The sequence below is a fragment of the Schistocerca cancellata genome, chromosome 3 (assembly GCF_023864275.1).
Source record: "Schistocerca cancellata isolate TAMUIC-IGC-003103 chromosome 3, iqSchCanc2.1, whole genome shotgun sequence".
Taxonomy (NCBI): Eukaryota; Metazoa; Arthropoda; class Insecta; order Orthoptera; family Acrididae; genus Schistocerca; species Schistocerca cancellata.
The window spans coordinates 619,587,365-619,607,396 of record NC_064628.1 but is presented as its reverse complement, the minus strand read 5'-3'; the positions used below and the strand labels follow the sequence as shown (position 1 = coordinate 619,607,396).

Genomic DNA, 20,032 nt, shown 5'->3' with positions numbered 1-20,032 from the left:
AGGCTACAATCCTGTCTCACTTCCTTCCCAACCGCTGCTTCCCTTTCATGTCCCTCGACTCTTATAACTGCCATCTGGTTTCTGTACAAATTGTAAATAGCCTTTCGCTCCCTGTATTTTACCCCTGCCACCTTTAGAATTTGAAAGAGAGTATTCCAGTCAACATTGTCAAAAGCTTTCTCTAAGTCTACAAATGCTAGAAATGTAGGTTTGCCTCAGTGTTCCAATATTTCTACGGAATCCAAACTGATCTTCCCCAAGGTTGGCTTCTACTAGTTTTTCCATTCGTCTGTAAAGAATTCGCGTTAGTATTTTGCAGCTGTGGCTTATTAAACTGATTGTTCGGTAATTTTTACATATGTCAACGCCTGCTTTCTTTGGGATTGGAATTATTATATTCTTGTTGAAGTCTGAGGGTATTTCGCCTGTCTCATACATCTTTCTCACCAGATGGTAGAGTTTTGTCAGGACTGGCTCTCCCAAGGCCATCAGTAGTTCTAATGGAATGTTGTCTACTCCCGGGGCCTTGTTTCGACTCAGGTCTTTCAGTGCTCTGTCAAACTCTTCACGCAGTATTGTATCTCCCATTTCGTCTTCATCTACATTCTCTTCTATTTCCAGATTATTGTCCTCAAGTTCATCGCCCTTGTATAGACCCTCTATATACTCCTTCCACCTTTCTGCTTTCCCTTCTTTACTTAGAACTGGGTTTCCATCTGAGCTCTTGATATTCATACAAGTGGTTCTCATTTCTCCAAAGGTCTCTTTAATTTGCTGTAGGCAGTATCTATCTTACCCCTAGTGAGATAAGCCTCTACATCCTTACATATGTCCTCTAGCCATCCCTGCTTCGCCATTTTGCACTTCCCGTCGATCTCATTTTTGAGACGTTTGTATTCCTTTTTCCCTGCTTCATTTACTGCATTTTTATATTTTCTCCTTTCATCAATTAAATTCAATATTTCTTCTGTTACCCAAGGATTTCTAGTAGCCCTCGTCTTTTTACCTATTTGATCGTCTGCTGCCTTCACTACTTCATCCCTCAGAGCTACCCATTCTTCTTCTACTGTATTTCTTTCCCCCATTTGTGACAGTTGTTCCCTAATGCTCTCCCTGAAACACTGTACAACCTCTGGTTTAATCAGTTTGTCCAGGTCTCATCTCCTTAAATTCCCACATTTTTGCAGTTTCTTCAATTTTAATCTACAACTCATAACCAATATATTGTGGTCAGAGTACACATCTGCCCCTGGAAATGTCTTACAATTTAATAACTGGTTCCTAAATCTCTGTCTTACCATTATATAATCTATCTGATACCTTCTACTATTTCTAGGATTTTTAGGATTTTTCCATGTGTACAACCTTCTTTTATGATTCTTGAACCAAGTGTTAGTTATGATTAAGTTATGCTCTGTGCAAAATTCTACCAGACGGCTTCCTCTTTCATTTCTTTCCCCCAATCCATATTCACCTACTATGTTTCCTACTCTCCCTTTTCCTACTCTCGAATTCCAGTCACCCATGAGTATTAAATTTTCGTCTCCCTTCACTACCTCAATAATTTCTTTTATCTCATCATATATTTCACCAACTTCTTCATCATCTGCAGAGCTAGTTGGCATATTAACTTGTACAACTGTGGTAGGCGTGGGCTTCGTGTCTATCTTGGCCACAATAACGCGTTCGCTATGCTGTTTGTAGTAGCTTACCTGCACTCTGCATGACAAGTATGATCTCTTTAACTGATCGAAGGAAAGTGAGGATGTGTAACAGAGTGAGTGAAAGAGCCATTCTCAGGCAACCAAGATTAAAATTTTAATTCTTTACTAATCCAAGTCGTGTGAAATATTTTTAATACCTTATTATTGCTTATTCATTCCCTTATTAACCCTCCTATTCCTACCAATTTCGATATGGAGAAAAACACAAATAAAAAGAAACTGCACAATGCATTTGAGAAACGAAGGCAGGTTCTCTAGAACCCATCGAAATGCCTTGATCGTTATTCCACTGGCGGTGTCGTTGAACAACCTGTGTGGACGCGTAATTCTTATATTCAAATTAAAAATATTCTTGGTTGCAATTTATTCTTTTACAGTATTTTAAAAACCTTAAAACGGCTCTATGGTAGAGTGAAGGACTCTTCAAATCACATGAATTCGTAGAGACCCTTTCGTTTTACAACATAAAAAAAACCATAAAAGGGCTCTGTACTACACTGAAACACGCATGGAATCAGATGAAACCTCAGATACTTTAATAATGTCGTATCAGCAGGTCAGAATGGTGCAATGGTAGAATCACACACACACACAAAATTCTACACATTCAAACGTAGTCCACCGTGCTGCCGTCGTAACTTCACGGCAAGAGCGTCAAGTGAGCACGCACACAGGTGAGCTGTAAAATGCCGTAGAAGGAAAATTTTGAGGTAATTTGAAGATTCCCTACGAAGGCGAAGCGCATCGCTAGTAAGGGAATAACATGCAACCAGGACTGGTTTTAGATGAAATGTTGCACATAAGTTTGCTGTACCAGAATGCCTAAGGGTGTGGAAGAAATTTTAGCTAAGTATCAGTTGTAAGACTTTTTCTTAGGTTTGCAGAAGAATACGCGTTTGCGAACACCTCTTATGATGATGAAAAATGCTCAGTTTTTAATTAACTGTTGTTCTCGTTAATTCTGAGGCGATTACGCGTGTTGAAATGTAGGTATGTTTTCTTAAAAATGAGGAGCGGGCGTTGAGTCAAACTATCGTAAAGTCTTTCATTTTAGGTTGTACGCAAGCGAACAGTGAAATATAAGCCGAATCGGTTGCCTGTATCAAAAACTTTCCGCTAGTGACTGCTAAAATTTGTGGGCTAGCATTGGGACACAAGTTGGCCGGCTGCTGCTGAAACACATGGAGTGCGTTTGTCACCCTACAGCCCAGACGCCCCAGTTCATACCGGCTGTAATCTGAGTTTCAGAAGACCGTGGATCGCCCTGTATGGCTTCGCGAAGGCGACGTGACGTCTGTTTGTCCAACAGTTGTGCTCTGCATGTACGGCGGTTTACGAGGGTGCAAACGTTGTCTCTCCAATATTCAGCATCGATACACGTTTCTGAAACAGGCTGTTCAGACATCTCCTCTACTCTCGCGCCACACACCACATCTAACCAGAACATTCGGGCGTGATGCAAGACCCATCAGCAAATATGACCAACCTGCCCATGACTTTTGGCATCTTAGTATATAAAGCTCAACTACACTTGCCGATCTTGCTGGTGCTCGAATACAGAGAAAGTGGCGTTCTTACTGTAACGCTGGAAATGCATATCCTCTTATTTCCAACTAGTGTACTGTAATTTTTTTCCTTGTTTTGTTACCTCAAGATATGACATTTCTGTCTCTTTGTATATTGTAATGGTTTTACTATTTGTATATTTATGCATTTATGTCGATGTATAATTGGTTTGTTTCGTAAATATTATTTGTATTTTTACGCTGGGTCTTGCCTAGGGAAAACTGCTATCGAACGATTACGTCGATAGGTCGTGTGAAGAATCAAAGTGTGTAGGATCTTTGGTAGTGTTAACTCTGCCGCGGAGAGCGCGGGCTGAGCAGACAGAGTCTGGCGGGAGTAGCGAGTGGAGCAGGTGTGTTGTGTGACGCTCCCGCGAGTTGCCGCGCTTTCGGGGTTTGGCAGCATGTAATTGCGCTCGACTCGCGATGATAGTTTCTAACATGGTGTCGCGGACGGGAAGCATTATCTGGCGCACATCAAGAGCCCGTTTCGTCTGGTGACCGTGTCGAGAAGAAGGCGCGCCAACATCAAGCTTCTGCAACAGCGACGGCCGACAATGAGTGACTGTCGCCACCTCCTCGATCGACGGCTTCAAACCTTCAATCAACCGACGAGGAAGACTGGACGCACGTAAAGTTTTAGAACTGTATGGCAGACCTCAGCTTTTCAAACTGTTCCATTTTCGTCACTATAATTACAGCAACTTAGCATGAACTTTTGTTGCTCATTGTCCCAATTGCATTACCAAGCAGAGTCCCTTCCTTTTCCGAAATGAACCCGAGTGTCGTTGAAATTCAAACGCCAGCATTAAAGTAATATAGCTAACTCGTTTTCACTGCTTTAATTTCAAAGTTCAATTATGGCATTAACAGCTGGCTACAATATTCAGATTACACAAGCACGAATTAAGAGTGCGAGCTTTGTTACCGTATTTTAGCTTACCTGTGACTGCAGCTCAGCTTGGTACGTACTAAATTTTACTATTGTTAATTGTTCAGAATCATTTAATTCAAGTTGAAAGTTAAATCCCTTCTTTCTAAATTGCGTAGATTCAAGTAGCTTCTGAAATGATTGTTGAGGTAGTCCAAGACTAACCGTATTTTACTGAATTTCGATGTGCTTCAGAAAGAAAGCTCACTATTAACTTCAGTCACTAAATTAACTTTCGATTTTCCGGTTTTATTAATTCTTTTGCTAAATTAAGTCAGGATGTAGCGAAATTTATTACTTCTGACAAACTTTCAGTTTTCACACTACACGTGTCAACCTTCAGTTGCCACGCTTCTAGTGCTAATTATATGTGTAATAACCTTTCTTTTTCAGTTACTATAGTAATTGTCCTTAGGACTGGCGACCGTGATTTCCCCCAAATCTCAAATACCTAATTACCGCTAGTTAATTGTTAACGTAACGGCTGCACATTTACTTTCTTTATTAACTTTACCCCTTTTCAAAATTAATTTCCACCAGTTTCATTAGCACATTTCCTTTCATCTAGATGTAACCCTTTCCTCCCTCTTTACCGACAGGTTAACTTCGGTGACGATTGCTTTTCCAAAACTCCCATTAGGTACACGCGGTTTCATTTTTCACTGTCATTAAGGTCGGTAAGTGAGGGGGAGGTTACATTACGACTGTTTCTTCTCGTTTCAGCGTTTACAGCGTGCTGTGACAATGCTCAACGACGATCAGCAGCACCAGACTGATGGGAATCGCGAAGAGCATCAGAGTGAGGAGGAGGAGGAGGAGCAGGAGGAAGAGGATAAGCAGATGAGGCCAGAGCAGCATGAGACCGAGAAGCTGCTGGCCACAGAAGAAGAGAGGGCTCGCGCGGCGTCGCCTGAACAGCAGCAGCAGCAGCCGCCACAGCAGGGGGGTGCGGTGGACGGCGGGCAGCCGCCGGCTCCAGATGGGGGCTGGGGGTGGGTCGTGGCCGCCGCAGTTGCCTTCTGTTGTGTGAGTAGCGCCGCGACAAGCCACACCGTGTGCTCACGTGTAAACGCCTTCCAAACACTGGAAAAAGTTTCAGGAGGAGGTGGTACATTTAACAAAACATTAGTTCAGAAACCTGGCGTTGCCCGAGTATTTTTTTATTCCAATCTTCTATTTAGCCTACCTCCTCCTCACTTCTCTCTGCGTCCATCTCCTCCATCACCCTCTCTCTGTCCATCTCTTCCTCCTCACTCTCCCTGTCAATTTGCTCCTCTCGCCTTTGTCCATTTGCACTTCAATAGTGGCAAGTATTTACAACTTATAGAAAACAGACACATGTTTTAAAGTTTTTACTGTCCTTCAGAGTAGTCACCAGCGCTGTTTATAATCTATTGCCAGACATGTGAAAGTCGTAAGAGACTCCTACGAGAGCCAGTTGTTGTGTTCTGCCCACTCGTCTAATATACGGTGCCTAGGAAAGATGCTTTCTCGGATCACTAGACAATTCAAGCAAATGGTATTAATGGAGTGTATTACAGTAAGATAAATGACAATAGTTAACTTCCCGTATTCACATAGGTGTGTCGCAAGCAAATGGCGACATGTAAACAATAAATGTCTTTCGGTATATACAATTCCAATGCAAGCAAAACAATACAGTTCATAAGTAACTACTGTAGCGTTCGGAGGACGGCTCCAGTCATGCCGCGGGTAGGCGACGCGGCTCTTATACATTCTCTTCGAGTAGAGGCCGCTCCTGTCTCGGAGTCGTCCTAGAGAGTGGTCGGTCAGCATATTATTGGCTGACGTCGTTTCACAGCCCTCTCTGCTCTTCCGTTCTTGATCGTCGTGCCGGCGCTTGATGTTACGCCGGAACACCAGTTACGTTGATAGTCCGAATGTGGCCGTCTATTCCCCGACGAATCTCTGTAATAGTTCTGAAGCGAAAGTCGTGAAGTTTTTCCTGATATTTAGGATTCAAAGAAGCCACAACGGCTTAAGTCCAGAGAGTGTGGTGGGCGGTACAGCATTTCCCAGCCCCATCGACCGAACAAAATCAGTCGCTACTTGCGGCTTATACGTCCGAGCATTGCCCTGCAAAACGATGGGAAGTCCTGTAGAAAGTGTAGCCGCTTCTTTCTCTAAGCTGTTCATTTTTGGAACACAGCCTGCAGCTAGCTTAGACAATAAACCGTCGACACATTCTGCAGCACCCGCACGTTATTTTGGAGGACAATGCTCAGGCGCATATGCCGCAAGAGGTGACTGATTTGTTCGATCGAGAGGGCTTGGAAGTGCTGTGCCATCCACCATACTCCCCGGAATTGAGATCTTCAACTTGATTCGTAAACCGAAGTAACCACTTCATGACATTTGCTTCAGAACTTTTACAGAAATTCGTCGCGCAATACACTGCTCCAGTCGAATTATCAACACAACTGCCTTGCTAAAGGTGTCTACGACTTCCGCATCGCTGCAGTGGTCTATACACTATGCTGGAGGCTACTCTGAAGGACAGTAAAACCTACGAAGCATGTATCTGTTTTATGTGATTCGCAAATAAACAGTTGCCACAATTAAAGTTCCAACCCTTGTAGGCGTAAATTTTTTATTGGTTGCAAATATACAATTGTGTGTGTGTGTGTGTGTGTATATGTGTGTGTGTGTGTGTGTGTGTGTCTGTGTCTGTCTGTGTGTTTTGTGCGGTGGCCAGGGCTCTACGTACGGTGGAGGTTACTTCCTCACGTGTAGAGTTTCTTATCGGGGACACCATTTATTTACATAAAATGGGGCACCAATTTGGTCTTTTGAGGGCATTTGGACACAAATATTGGTCCTTGAGGCACTCATACCTGGTATACTTAAGCGATTTCTATTATTCTTGATTTTTTAAACAGCTCCTAACTTACTCGTATCCTTATTCTTGATTTTAGAAGTGATCCTCACTTATTCGTGACCTAATAGACATTGGTACTCTTACTTTGTGCCAACGTGCTGACTGTACTGTTGCTAAATACTGGAGTTGGTTGCGTGTAGGCCTGAGTCTATGAGTCTATCTGCCTTTCAAAAAAGTCTTCTTGTAGCCTGGATAATTTGAGTTTCGGCTGTGGGCATGGCGATTTCTGTACGAATTTAGTCCGTGTTTGTCCACCATGGTGCATTTAATAAAAGTTTGAAGCATCTGTACCTGAGCACTCGTAGCTGTCTTTTGTTGGACTTGCTTGTAATTCCCCATGATGAGCAGCCATACAACATCATGGGTTCTATGATGGCCTTGTACATGTGAAGATTAGTTTTGTGGCGCATGTCCTTGCTTGCAAGTAGAAGATATATTCCATGAATTGCTCGTGATACTTAGTCGTTTGCCAGCAATGTATTGTTTGAAAAGCATCTTGTCGTCAATCGCTATTCCTAGGTACTTTACTTTGGTGGTCTATTCTGTTTGTCTACCATGTAACTCAATGGGGTCGTGAAGTATCGGTCACCGACGGGTGAACATAATTGCTGTAGTTTCTTCCTGGTTGATTTTCACTCTGTTTAGTGTAGCTCATTTTTCGGTGTTATTTACTTGTTCCTGGAGTCTTGTTATTGTGGTGTGGAGTCGTCGGTGCCGTGTCTTCGGCGAATTGTGCAATAATGGAGTTTTCTGTGGTTGGAATGACAAAAATGGTTCAAATGGCTATAAGCACTATGGGACTTAACATCTGAGGTCATCAGTCCCCTAGACTTAGAAATACTTAAACCTAACTAACCTAAGGACATCACACACATCCATGTCCGAGGCAGGATTCGAACCTGCGACCGTAGCAGCGGCGCGGTTCCGGACTGAAGCGCCTAGAACCGCTCGTCCATAGAGGCCGGCGGTTGGAATGTCGTTTACTTATACTGTGAAAAGCGTCGGTGACAGAAAGGAGGTCTGTGGTATTTCTTCTTGTAGTACTTCGACTGCAGATAGCTTTCCGTCACTTTGGACAAAGCATCTTCTGTTCTTTAGATAACTGTCCACGATCTTGGTGTAACTATCAGATATGTCTGTATCTTCCTTAATTCTGGTGACCAGATTATCCTTCCATAAGTTATCATATGCCTTTTCGACATCCAAGAAGACTGCAGCTGTATACCGAGAATAATTCATGTTTGTTGTGATGTATTCTGTAATTCTTAAAACTTCTAATTCGGCAGAGTGTGTTTCTTCAAAAGCAACCTGTTCCTTTCTGCTTATGTTTAGGTCTAGTAGTGGTTGTTTGGTGCGTGATAGTAGCACTCGCTCCAAAACTTCTTTAGGTCTTTTCCTGTTTTTGGTATTGAAAAGATTTGGGAAATCTTCCACACTTCTGGAAAGTAATGTTGTAAGAGGCAGGCGTTAAGGATTCAGGTAAGAAGGTCTACGGGTTTTCTCGGAAGATGTTGTTGTTGGGTGTCGGTAATTAGATCCGGTCCGGGTGCTGAGTTTGTACCAACTCAGCTTATAATTCTTTTTATTTCTGTTGGTGTCGTTATTTCTTGTTGGTTGCTAGGCGGTGTTTCCCTTACATTTCGGGCTACTGCCATAACACACCGTTCGAACTTCTTGGGAATATTCTTCTATCTCGATTTTGTTTTGCTGTTCGTACGTTGTAGCGTAAGGCATCAAAGACTAGGTTGTTGTCTTGCAGCAAGGCCGATTTATGTGGTCTGGTGCCTCTGATATTTTTGATTAATTTCCAGTCGTCTCTATTTCTAAGTTGAAGTGTGCTCATTCTATCTTCCCAGACTTATGCTTTCCACTCCAGCACGCGGTGGTGGATCTCCTTAGTCAGTCTGTTGACTTCTCTCTTGCCTTGTGGCTTCCGGGTGCGAAGCCATCTACGTATTGCTGTGTTTTTCAGGTATTTGAGGCCTTGGATAAGGGGTGGAAGGGTATGGAGATTGGAATGCTGGAAGATCACCTTTGTGGGTGCGCATCTGTATGCTGTTTTAATTTTGTCAGTCAATGTATCTATTGATTCCTCAATTCGTTGGTGTGAGCTGAGGTCTATTGTCGGGCGGGTGTTGTTGTTGAGCAGTCTTTTAAATTGTTCCCAGTCTGTGGCCATGCTGTGTCGCGGCTGAGGTAGTTTATTGCGTTTCCTATGTTTCCAACAACCGGGAGGTGATCGGAAGTGAGCTCCTCCATTGTCCTTAGGTGAGGGTCAGGATTCAAGTTTTTGGTGATGAAGATATCGATCACGTTGGTGTAGGTGATTGAAGGTGATCTAGGTCACCTCTTCTGGGGCCGTTATTACTGCATGTAGGCGTCCCTCCAAATCGTGTAGCTGATCACCGGGTGCATTGTTTCTACCTGAATTCCAAGCAGTATTTTTGGAATTTACTCGTAGATCCCTGCGGAGTAATACACGGTCATGGTTGTCGAAGATCTGGAGAAGGTCATTTTCGTCGAAAATTGCCCTGGGCCTGAGATAACGCAGCCACCAGGGTGACCTTGCCTTGCGATGTTTCGATAGTGACTATTGTAGCTTCGAAGGGCATCATGGGCGGTGTGAGTTCAGGGTTATGTCTGATGTGCGATCGGAGAAAGATGGCTGTGCCTGCTCTCTGACTGTTGGTACGGTCTGTCCTATGGCAAATCATATTTCGTAATTTGAAGGTTTCTGTGAGCTGAAAATGCGTCTCCGTAACAAACAGTACGTCAGTTTTTTGATTTTCGACAATTTCATTTAGTAGGTCCTTTTTGTTCTTCAACCCTGCGGCGTTGAAGTTACAAAAACTTAGGTTGTATCGTCTAGTGAGTCTAATTTCCATGTGTGTTTCCGAAAAATTTCATCACTCCTACAATTATGGTCAAAATTTTGGATAGTAAATCTGGTGCTGTGGTGAATTGGTGGACGGTTGATGTTACGATGGAGATGATGTTTGTCCATTGTATCCGTTCCCATACACTTTAAGTCTGGTTGATGACGTCGAAAAAGGCAGAGAGTCCGGCGATTGATTGGTTAATGTTGGAATGTGTTGGTTGTTGTGGTTGGTTGTTTGAGGTAGTGGGCTCGTTTGGTCGAATGTTTGCCGAAGTTCTCCTTCCCCTACGATAGTCTTCTGCAGGTATGGGCATTGGTGTTATCTTAATGCCTGCCTGAGTAGTTCTGGTTGCTGGTGCGGTGGTTTGAGTTCTTTGGGGGAGATGTGCCAGTATTGTCTTTTGGAACTGTTTACATCGTCTGAATGAAGCAGGGTGACAGTCTTGATTGCAATTGACACAACATGGGGTGGTGGTTTTCGGTTGCTCACAATCTCTCGCCCTGTGATCTCCACATCGTACACACCTCGTCGGCATTAAGTAGTAATTCGCTATGTGTAAGAATCTCTGATATTTTTTTACAATGAGGTGGGCCATCTTCGCTCTGACATGATTCTACTGTTATATTTGTGTCTAATATGTATCTTACGTGGTAGATTGTGTCGTTCTCGAGGTTCTTGTCGAGAGTGACGCAGAAGACGACCATGGGGCGTAAATCTTTGGTGTATTTATCCCTCTTTTTGTACTGGTGTACATCATGCAGCAATCAGTTTAGTAATTTGAGATCTTCCTCTACTTCTTGTTCTGGATCCGTTTCTTGGAGACCTTTTATGACTACTTTGAGGTGTCGTTCGCTCTGTGGTTGGTGTGTATAGTCATGGATGTTACGATGGCGGAAGAAATGCAGTGCGGTTCTTTGGTCCTCGATAGTTTCAAAGTGGTAATTGATAGTTTTACCCTTGTAAATGGCTTTAATTGGTCCTTCCATGTACTTTTTAATGCAGCGTTGAGTGTTAAATAGTGGCCTTCATACTGTATTGTAATTGGTGGTATTCTTGGTTTTTTCAGTGTAGTTTGAGGCGGGTTCAACGGAGTTTTTGTTTGTTATGTTGTGTCAGCAGTATCGGTGGTGTCTGTCGGTTTGCGGGACCTGTTAATTGATCAAAACGGTTTTCCGTATGTACATTAAACTGTTTCTGTGGTGCGCTGTCGTCACCAGAACTTTGCCGTTTGATTGTCTTTCGTGGAGGCAGGGTTTGAAATTCCCCTTCCCCATCGTCTTGTTCCATTTCTTCTGGTTCGCTTCATTCAGGGTCACAAGAATGATAATATCTGGTGTATTTTTCGTCGTCATCTGTTTGGTGATTGTCGTCGTCGTTCGTCTTGAGTTCGTTGGCGTCATTTGTCGTCCTGCATTCGGCCATCTTGGCGTCACGTTTGGCTGCCATTTCAGTGTCGTGTTGCACCTGGAACTTTTGAATCTGTCGATGCAGAGTCGTCTCGACGCTTAAGTCCGGTGCGGGGTTTTGGTTAGGCTCTGACCTACCCACGAGAGCTGCCTGTTCCCTACTCCTTGTTCTTGGCCTAAAGGAACGCCGGAGTACACCCCGCGGGGGTGGGGGCTCCTGTCGGTCCTCCCGGGCATGAGGCCCTGGCTCCTCATCATTACCTACGCTAGCCATCCTAACCCCAGCTAGCCTGGGTTTTCTCGCCTATCTCCAATCACGTCCTATGGCTCACATGGCTCTGAGCACTATGGGACTCAACATCTTAGGTCATAAGTCCCCTAGAACTTAGAACTACTTAAACCTAACTAACCTAAGGACATCACATACACCCATGCCCGAGGCAGGATTCGAACCTGCGACCGTAGCAGTCCCGCAGTTCCGGACTGCAGCGCTAGAACCGCTAGACCACCGCGGCCGGTAATCACGTGCTATGTCACGACAATTTTGCTTGTTATGCGCCAGGAGGTAAGACGGGTTGTAATACCACGTTCCTGTCGTGCACACACAGCTAGGCTGCTCGGAGAGCGATGAAGTTCTGTTTGAATTTGCATTAAGAAGTTTTTTAACTATGATTGTGATTGTTACTTGTTGGCAAATTCGACTGCATCGTTTAAGCATTCAAAAAGTATTTAGAATTGCTGAATACACCAATATGGTACTCTGCACGGGTTTTACAATGGAAAGTAGACTACTTATAGAAAATACGGAATAAGAATTCACAACCTCAGAGTGCCAGATTCAAGAGTGTTTATTTGCGTTTTCATTGCCCAACAGACTTATTTCATCTCAACGTACAACTGAACAGATGTGGGAAGGCATTATTCAGTTGGTAGAACGTAGTCCCTCAACAAGCACAAGTTGGATTTGTACACTTCTCGGTGTTCCACATACATGAATATACATGGACATTACGTATGTACGGTCTCTATCCTTATCTTTAAAACTGATTTAATACCTACTAGAAGGAGATTAAAGTAGAGGATTGGAGTTTTCTCGTTGACATATTCCAAATCGCTGAGTAGTCTCATTAATACTCTTAACTGACGAAGCCAATTACACTCGCGATTTTGTCAATAACACTCGCGACTCAGATCGGTGGACCGACGAATACACACAAGCCATTGTGAGACACAGTTTCAAGAACGCTTCTCTATAAATGTGTGGTGTGTTATTATACGACAATCAGCTGATTGGGCCTATTCTGTTACCTCATCCTACTACAGACCACGGTTACTCAGGCTTACTAGGAAACTAGCTTCCGGCCTTACTGAAAGAGGGTCCTCTGGCTACAAGGATGAGTATGTTCTTCTAGCATAACAAAGCTCCTGCACATCGTCAGGTAAAACACTATCTGAACCTAAATCCACCAGATAATAAACTGACAGATATGGCCACGATTCTTGGCCACCAATGAGCCCAAACATTAGATCATCAGATTTGCCTATGAGTACGGTAGAAAGGCGGAGTCGATACAGAAAAAGTAAACACAAGAGAAGAATCGATCGTTCGGACCTTGAGCAGTTCTGTCCTCGTAAAAGAACGCGAAGATGATCTTAGAACACCTATATGGGGTGTTTTGATGCAATAATTTACCAACAGCCTTATGTATTGTTGAAATGTATTTTATTTTATGCACTTCTATGTGCTACCAGTTTCGGCATTTCATTGATGCCATCTTCGGGCCCCACTCGTCATAGTCGTAAAATCGCTATACAGGGAAGGAGCCATATAGCTGGATCCGTGAATCAAATCGTCCTGCAACAGCTCAGGGTGGCCAGGCGACACAGACTCTGAGTCTGTCGGCGAACCTGAGAAGCTATATTGGATTCCCAGATGCATTCTCCAATTTTTTTCGCTTGTATTTTTTCATTTCGAAATTGGTAGGAATAGGAGGGTTAATAAAGTAAGTAGATCAATAAGGAATAATAACAAGGTTCGCAAATCAATTTCTCGAAAGACCTGGATTAGTAAAGAATTAATATTTTTATCCTGGTCGCTTTTAAATGGCTGTTTCACCCACTCTGTTCTATATCCTCAATTTCCTTCGAACTGCAGGATGGGCGTATAACATTCGAAGAAAATTTACCCTCGGCTACAAGAATATGTAACGAACGCAATCTTTGTCCCTTCGAATATTCGTCGGAAAACAGATTTGGTATTACAATTAAACATACATCTTTTTCGGGAATTTATTTTCATGCATATCACACATATGATAACATTGCCTGAAAAATCGGTACAGCAAGTTGGTCATCAATTGTGCTGTGAACCGTTATTGCATCCGTGCGATTGCGCAATTACAGTTGAATTTCCAGAAGCAGACTGCAGTTTAGAAGACACGAAATAATTTTTTTTTAAAGTTGGGGATAAAATAAACATCACATGGCTAAAACACAGATGCACAATTCGGTGGTATTACTTCTACCGTGTAAGTTAGTTGGCCCTTATCAGCTATGAACACGCTGTCATACTTGCCTGTATTAGTTTGTGCACATCAGGTATCTAGTAGCATTCAAAAATTGTTATCAGCAACGCATGGTTTTAAAATGTTCTCTAGGTTTTTTTTTTTTTTTTTGGTCATCAGTCTACTGACTGGTTTGATGCGGCCCGCCACGAATTCCTTTCCTGTGCTAACCTCTTCATCTCAGAGTAGCACTTGCAACCTACGTCCTCAATTATTTGCTTGACGTATTCCAATCTCTGTCTTCCTCTACACTTTTTGCCCTCTACAGCTCCCTCTAGTACCATGGAAGTCATTCCCTCATGTCTTAGCAGATGTCCTATCATCCTGTCCCTTCTCCTTATCAGTGTTTTCCACATATTCATTTCCTCTCCGATTCTGCGTAGAACCTCCTCATTCCTTACCTTATCAGTCCACCTAATTTTCAACATTCGTCTATAGCACCACATCTCAAATGCTTCGATTCTCTTCTGTTCCGGTTTTCCCACAGTCCATGTTTCACTACCATACAATGCTGTACTCCAGACGTACATCCTCAGAAATTTCTTCCTCAAATTAAGACCGGTATTTGATATTAGTAGACTTCTCTTGGCCAGAAATGCCTTTTTTGCCATAGCGAGTCTGCTTTTGATGTCCTCCTTAGCAGATGTCATTGGTTATTTTACTGCCTAGGTAGCAGAATTCCTTAACTTCATTGACTTCGTGACCATCAATCCTGATGTTAAGTTTCTCGCTGTTCTCATTTCTACTTCTTCTCATTACCTTCGTCTTTCTCCGATTTACTCTCAAACCATACTGTGTACTCATTAGACTGTTCATTCCGTTCAGCAGATCATTTAATTCTTCTTCACTTTCATTCACGATAGCAATGTCATCAGCGAATCGTATCATTGATATCATTTCACCTTGTATTTTAATTCCACTCCTGAACCTTTCTTTTATTTCTGTCATTGCTTCCTCGATTTACAGATTGAAGAGTAGGGGCGAAAGGCAACAGCTTTGTCTTACACCCTTCTTAATACGAGCACTTCGTTCTTGATCGTCCACTCTTATTATTCCCTCTTGGTTGTTGTACATATTGTATATGACCCGTCTCTCCCTATAGCTTACCCCTACTTTTTTCAGAATCTCGAACAGCTTGCATCATTTTATATTGTCGAACGCTTTTTCCAGGTCGACAAATCCTATGAAAGTGTCTTGATTTTTCTTTAGCCTTGCTTCCATTATTAGCCGTAACGTCAGATTTGCCTCTCTCGTCCCTTTACTTTTCCTAAAGCCAAACTGGTCGTCACCTAGCGCATTCTCAATTTTCTTTTCCATTCTTCTGTATATTATTCTTGTAAGCAGCTTCGATGCATGAGCTGTTAAGCTGATTGTGCGATAATTGTCGCACTTGTCAGCACTTGCCGTCATCGGAATTGTGTGGATGATGCTTTTCTGAAAGTCAGATGGTATATCGCCAGACTCATATATTCTACACACCAACGTGAATAGTCGTTTTGTTGCCACTTCCCCCAATGATTTTAGAAATTCTGATGGAATGTTATCTATCCTTTCTGCCTTATTTGACCGTAAGTCCTCCAAAGCTCTTTTAAATTCCGATTCTAATACTGGATCCCCTATCTCTTCTAAATCGACTGCTGTTTCTTCTTCCATCACATCAGACAAATCTTCACCCTCATAGAGGCTTTCAATGTATTCTTTCCACCTATCTGCTCTCTCCTCTGCATTTAACAGTGGAATTCCCGTTGCACTCTTAATGTTACCACCGTTGCTTTTAATGTCACCAAAGGTTGTTTTGACTTTCCTGTATGCTGAGTCTGTCCTTCCGACAATCATATCTTTTTCGATGTCTTCACATTTTTCCTGCAGCCATTTCGTCTTAGCTTCCATGCACTTCCTATTTATTTCATTCCTCAGCGACTTGTATTTCTGTATTCCTGATTTTCCCGGAACATGTTTGTACTTCCTCCTTTCATCAATCAACTGAAGTATTTCTTCTATTACCCATGGTTTCTTCGCAACTACCTTCTTTGTACCTATGTTTTCCTTCCCAACTTCTGTGATGGCCCTTTTTAGAGATGTCCATTCCTCTTCAACTGTACTGCCTACTGCGCTATTCCTTATTGCTGTATCTATAGCGTTAGAGAACTTCAAACGTATCTCGTCATTCCTTAGTACTTCCGTATCCCACTTCTTTGCGTATTGATTCTTCCTGACTAATGTCTTGAACTTGAGCCTACTCTTCATCACTACTATATTGTGATCTGAGTCTATATCTGCTCCTGGGTACGCCTTACAATCCAGTACCTGATTTCGGAATCTTTGTCTGACTATGATGTAATCTAATTGAAATCTTCCCGTATCTCCCGGCCTTTTCCAAGTATACCTCCTCCTCTTGTGATTCTTGAACAGGGTATTCGCTATTACTAGCTGAAACTTGTTACAGAACTCAATTAGTCTTTCTCCTCTTTCATTCCTTGTCCCAAGCCCATATTCTCCTGTAACCTTTTCTTCTACTCCTTCCCATACAACTGCATTCCAGTCGCCCATGACTATTAGATTTTCGTCCCCCTTTACATACTGCATTACCCTTTCAATGTCCTCATACACTTTCTCTATCTGTTCATCTTCAGCTTGCGACGTCGGCATGTATACCTGAACTATCGTTGTCGGTGTTGGTCTGCTGTCGATTCTGATTAGAACAACCCGGTCACTGAACTGTTCACAGTAACACACCCTCTGCCCTACCTTCCTATTCATAACGAATCCTACACCTGTTATACCATTTTCTGCTGCTGTTTATATTACCCGATACTCATCTGACCAGAAATCCTTGTCTTCCTTCCACTTCACTTCACTGACCCCTACTATATCTAGATTGAGCCTTTGCATTTCCCTTTTCAGATTTTCTAGTTTCCCTACCACGTTCAAGCTTCTGACATTCCACGCCCCGACTCGTAGAAGGTTATCCTTTCGTTGGTTATTCAATCTTTTTCTCATGGTAACCTCCCCCTTGGCAGTCCCCTCCCGGAGATCCGAATGGGGGACTATTCCGGAATCTTTTGCCAATGGAGAGATCATCATGACACTTCTTCAAATACAGGCCACATGTCCTGTTGATACACGTTACGTATCTTTAATGCAGTGGTTTTCATTGCCTTCTGCATCCTCATGTCGTTGATCATTGCTGATTCTTCCGTCCTCCAATTTCCCACCCCTAGGACAAGAGAGTGCCCTGAACCTCTATCCGCTCCTCCGCCCTCTTTAACAAGGCCGTTGGCAGAATGAGGCTGACTTCTTATGCCGGAAGTCTTCGGCCGCCAGTGCTGATTATTTATCAAATTTTAGGCAGTGGCGGGGATCGAACCCGGGACCAAAGACGTTTTGAATATGAATCAAAGACGGTACCCCTAGACCACGGGTTCTCTAGATATAGTTTGAAATTGAATTTGTTAGTTCCCGGATTTGGAGCAAGTAGCGTCCGTTAAACGATTGCCCACTCTTATACCCCTAAGAACAAATTAATCATTAGTTTCTTATAAGCACTCGACAACTATAGGCAATCATTTTCTAAACGCGCCATGTACAATGAGTTATTATATGTATACTGCAAACTGCGATAAGGGTTCGTGTCTCTCCGTAATGCGATAACTTACATCGAATGCTCGCCTTCGCAACAGTCTTACTCGGAGATTTTTTCAGACAACGAAGCTTAAAATTATACTTCCTTATAAATCCAAATCGTTTAAGAAATTTATTTACTTACATTGTTAATATTCCTTGTTGGTTAACTTACCGTATTAACCCTCCTATTCCTACCAATTTATTAACCCACCTACTCCTACCCATTTTGACACGGAAACAGATACAAATGAAAAAAAAAAAACTGGAGAAGCCATCTGGAAAACTTAAGCGAAGTCTCTGCTTCGCAATCAGATGCCTTGGTACTATGCTAGCGCCGCTTCCGTTGAATAGCGTTTACCTGATGGTACATAAATAGTAGCCGAAAAAGCTTTATTCCTTGATTTCTAGCAAAATTATATGTCATAGTGAAAAATGCTCAGTTTTCATTTATCTGTCAATCCCGTCAGTTTTGAATCGATATCGCCTTATAACTTCATCGGTGGTTTTCTCAAAAAGGGACCGGGGACCGGAGACTGGGGGAGGGAGGCACGGGGTGGGGGGTGGGGGGGCGTTGAGCCAAAATATCTAAGAGTCTTTCATTTTTTCATTTTCGGTTGTAAGGTAGCGACCTGCCAAACATGAGCCGAATCGGTTTCCCGTGTTGAGGCGCTCCCCCCTTGCGTAAGACTGCCCGCCCAATACAACACGGTACTCTCCGGAAGCATCAAAGAAGACCTCAGTTTACGGAAGGCCGGGGTATGCCAGATTCCGCACCAGTATTGCAAGACTTATATTAACTATTGAGTTTAGCTTCAGTTCGGGCTAGAGTGATATCCAACAGTGTCGATTAACATCATATATCGTCTCCAAGACTGTTACGTTGACAGTCACATAGGGGATGTAGAACTTGTGTAATTTGTTGAACGCCTCACTGGCTCAGGACACCAATGTCTATAATGGAGGCTCCTGCCTGGTGGAACTTGCGTATACTCATCATCAAATGCTTTTGGAACTTGATGCCTGTTGCCCGTTGAATAAGTCTGGGATTCTATTGGTCACCATCTCTCTTGAGACACTCAAACTCGCATCGAGTTCCCGAATATTTGCACCACTGACGTGGGTGGTACCTATTTGTGATTATGTTCCTGGATCTAATTAGTTTCCATTTCATTCAATGTTTTTGTGTGCTGGCTCTCTTTATCGAAGGAGTGCCAATTTCAAAAAAATGGTTCAAATGGCTCTGAGCACTATGGGACTTAACTTCTGAGGTCATCAGTCCCCTGGAACTTAGAACTATTTAAACCTAACTAACCTAAGGACATCGCACACATCCATGCCCGAGGCAGGATTCGAACCTGCGACCGTAGCGGTCAATTTCAGCAAATAATGATTTTTGACACATAAAATTGTATTATTGTTCCAGACATTCAATAATTTCACTATGCCATATGGGAATTGAATTGTATTGGTTCCTTAATTTTGCTTCACCCTTTCCATAAACATCTGTGCCTTAAAAATGTCAGTACTTGTAGTATACTATCCTCCCTTAGGCCTCTGACCTGCTGGACTGGCTACCGATGGTAATGATTATGTTGCAGGTGGTGATGCTGACGGCTGCGATGTCGTTCCCCTTCGTCTTCGCAGACTATCTGGAGCAGATCGGTCACGGCACGGAGGCCATGACTACTCTCACCAGTATATGCATGTCCATTTCCTCATTCTCCGGTAAGCAATACCGTAGTCGTAGTAGCTAACATTCTACTCATCCATCACTGCGAACATTTCATTCCTATCAATGATTCTCGTGTGGAGAGGCCATTATCGCTTTTACAGGGCGTCTCAGAAAACGTCAATACCAGTTCATGCTTACCGCACAGTATTACAGCTATAAGCGCATGTAAATACACAAACAATTTCTGAGTTGAGAGTTACTGGCAGATTAAAATTTTGTGCCGGACCGAGACTCGAACTAGGAACTTTTGCCCGCGAAAGGCAAAGGTCCCTACTTCGAGTCTCGGTCAGGCACACAGTTTTAATCTGCCAGGAAGTTTCATATCAGTGCGCACTCTGCTGCAGAGTGAAAATCTCATTCTGGAATTTCTGAGTCAAGCGAAAGACACCTTCAGATTGAGCAACTAGTCAAAACGTCATCTATCAAACGATTTATGGCAATTTCTCTTTACCTGTCGTTTCAGCTATAATCACAGATGTATGTAGTAATGGATACGATTTCTTAAGAGCTAGAAATAGATGCAGCTGATTCCATGGGGGTGTGCTTGCTTTCCTGGAATGAAATAGTAAATGAACATATAATTTAATAAGAGAAGAATTTCAAAAAGTGTACGTCATTATTAAACGGACAGCATTTGTAGAGTGGAGAAAGCTTTTGTCAATGTTGACTTGACACTCTCTAAGAAGTTATGAAGGTAGCAGAGACAAA

The 20,032-nt window shown here is 42.8% G+C and overlaps 1 protein-coding gene across 1 annotated transcript in view; it reads left to right on the top strand.

The window, feature by feature from the left end:
• Positions 1-4,964: 4,964 nt before the first annotated feature.
• The window catches only part of LOC126176464 (uncharacterized), a 58,545-nt gene continuing 43,477 nt past the window's right edge, over positions 4,965-20,032 (top strand). Inside the window, exons 1-2 of the mRNA XM_049923620.1 lie at positions 4,965-5,246; positions 19,191-19,317. Of these exons, the coding sequence (XP_049779577.1) occupies positions 4,965-5,246; positions 19,191-19,317 (409 nt within the window). The remainder of the gene's footprint in view (positions 5,247-19,190; positions 19,318-20,032) is intronic.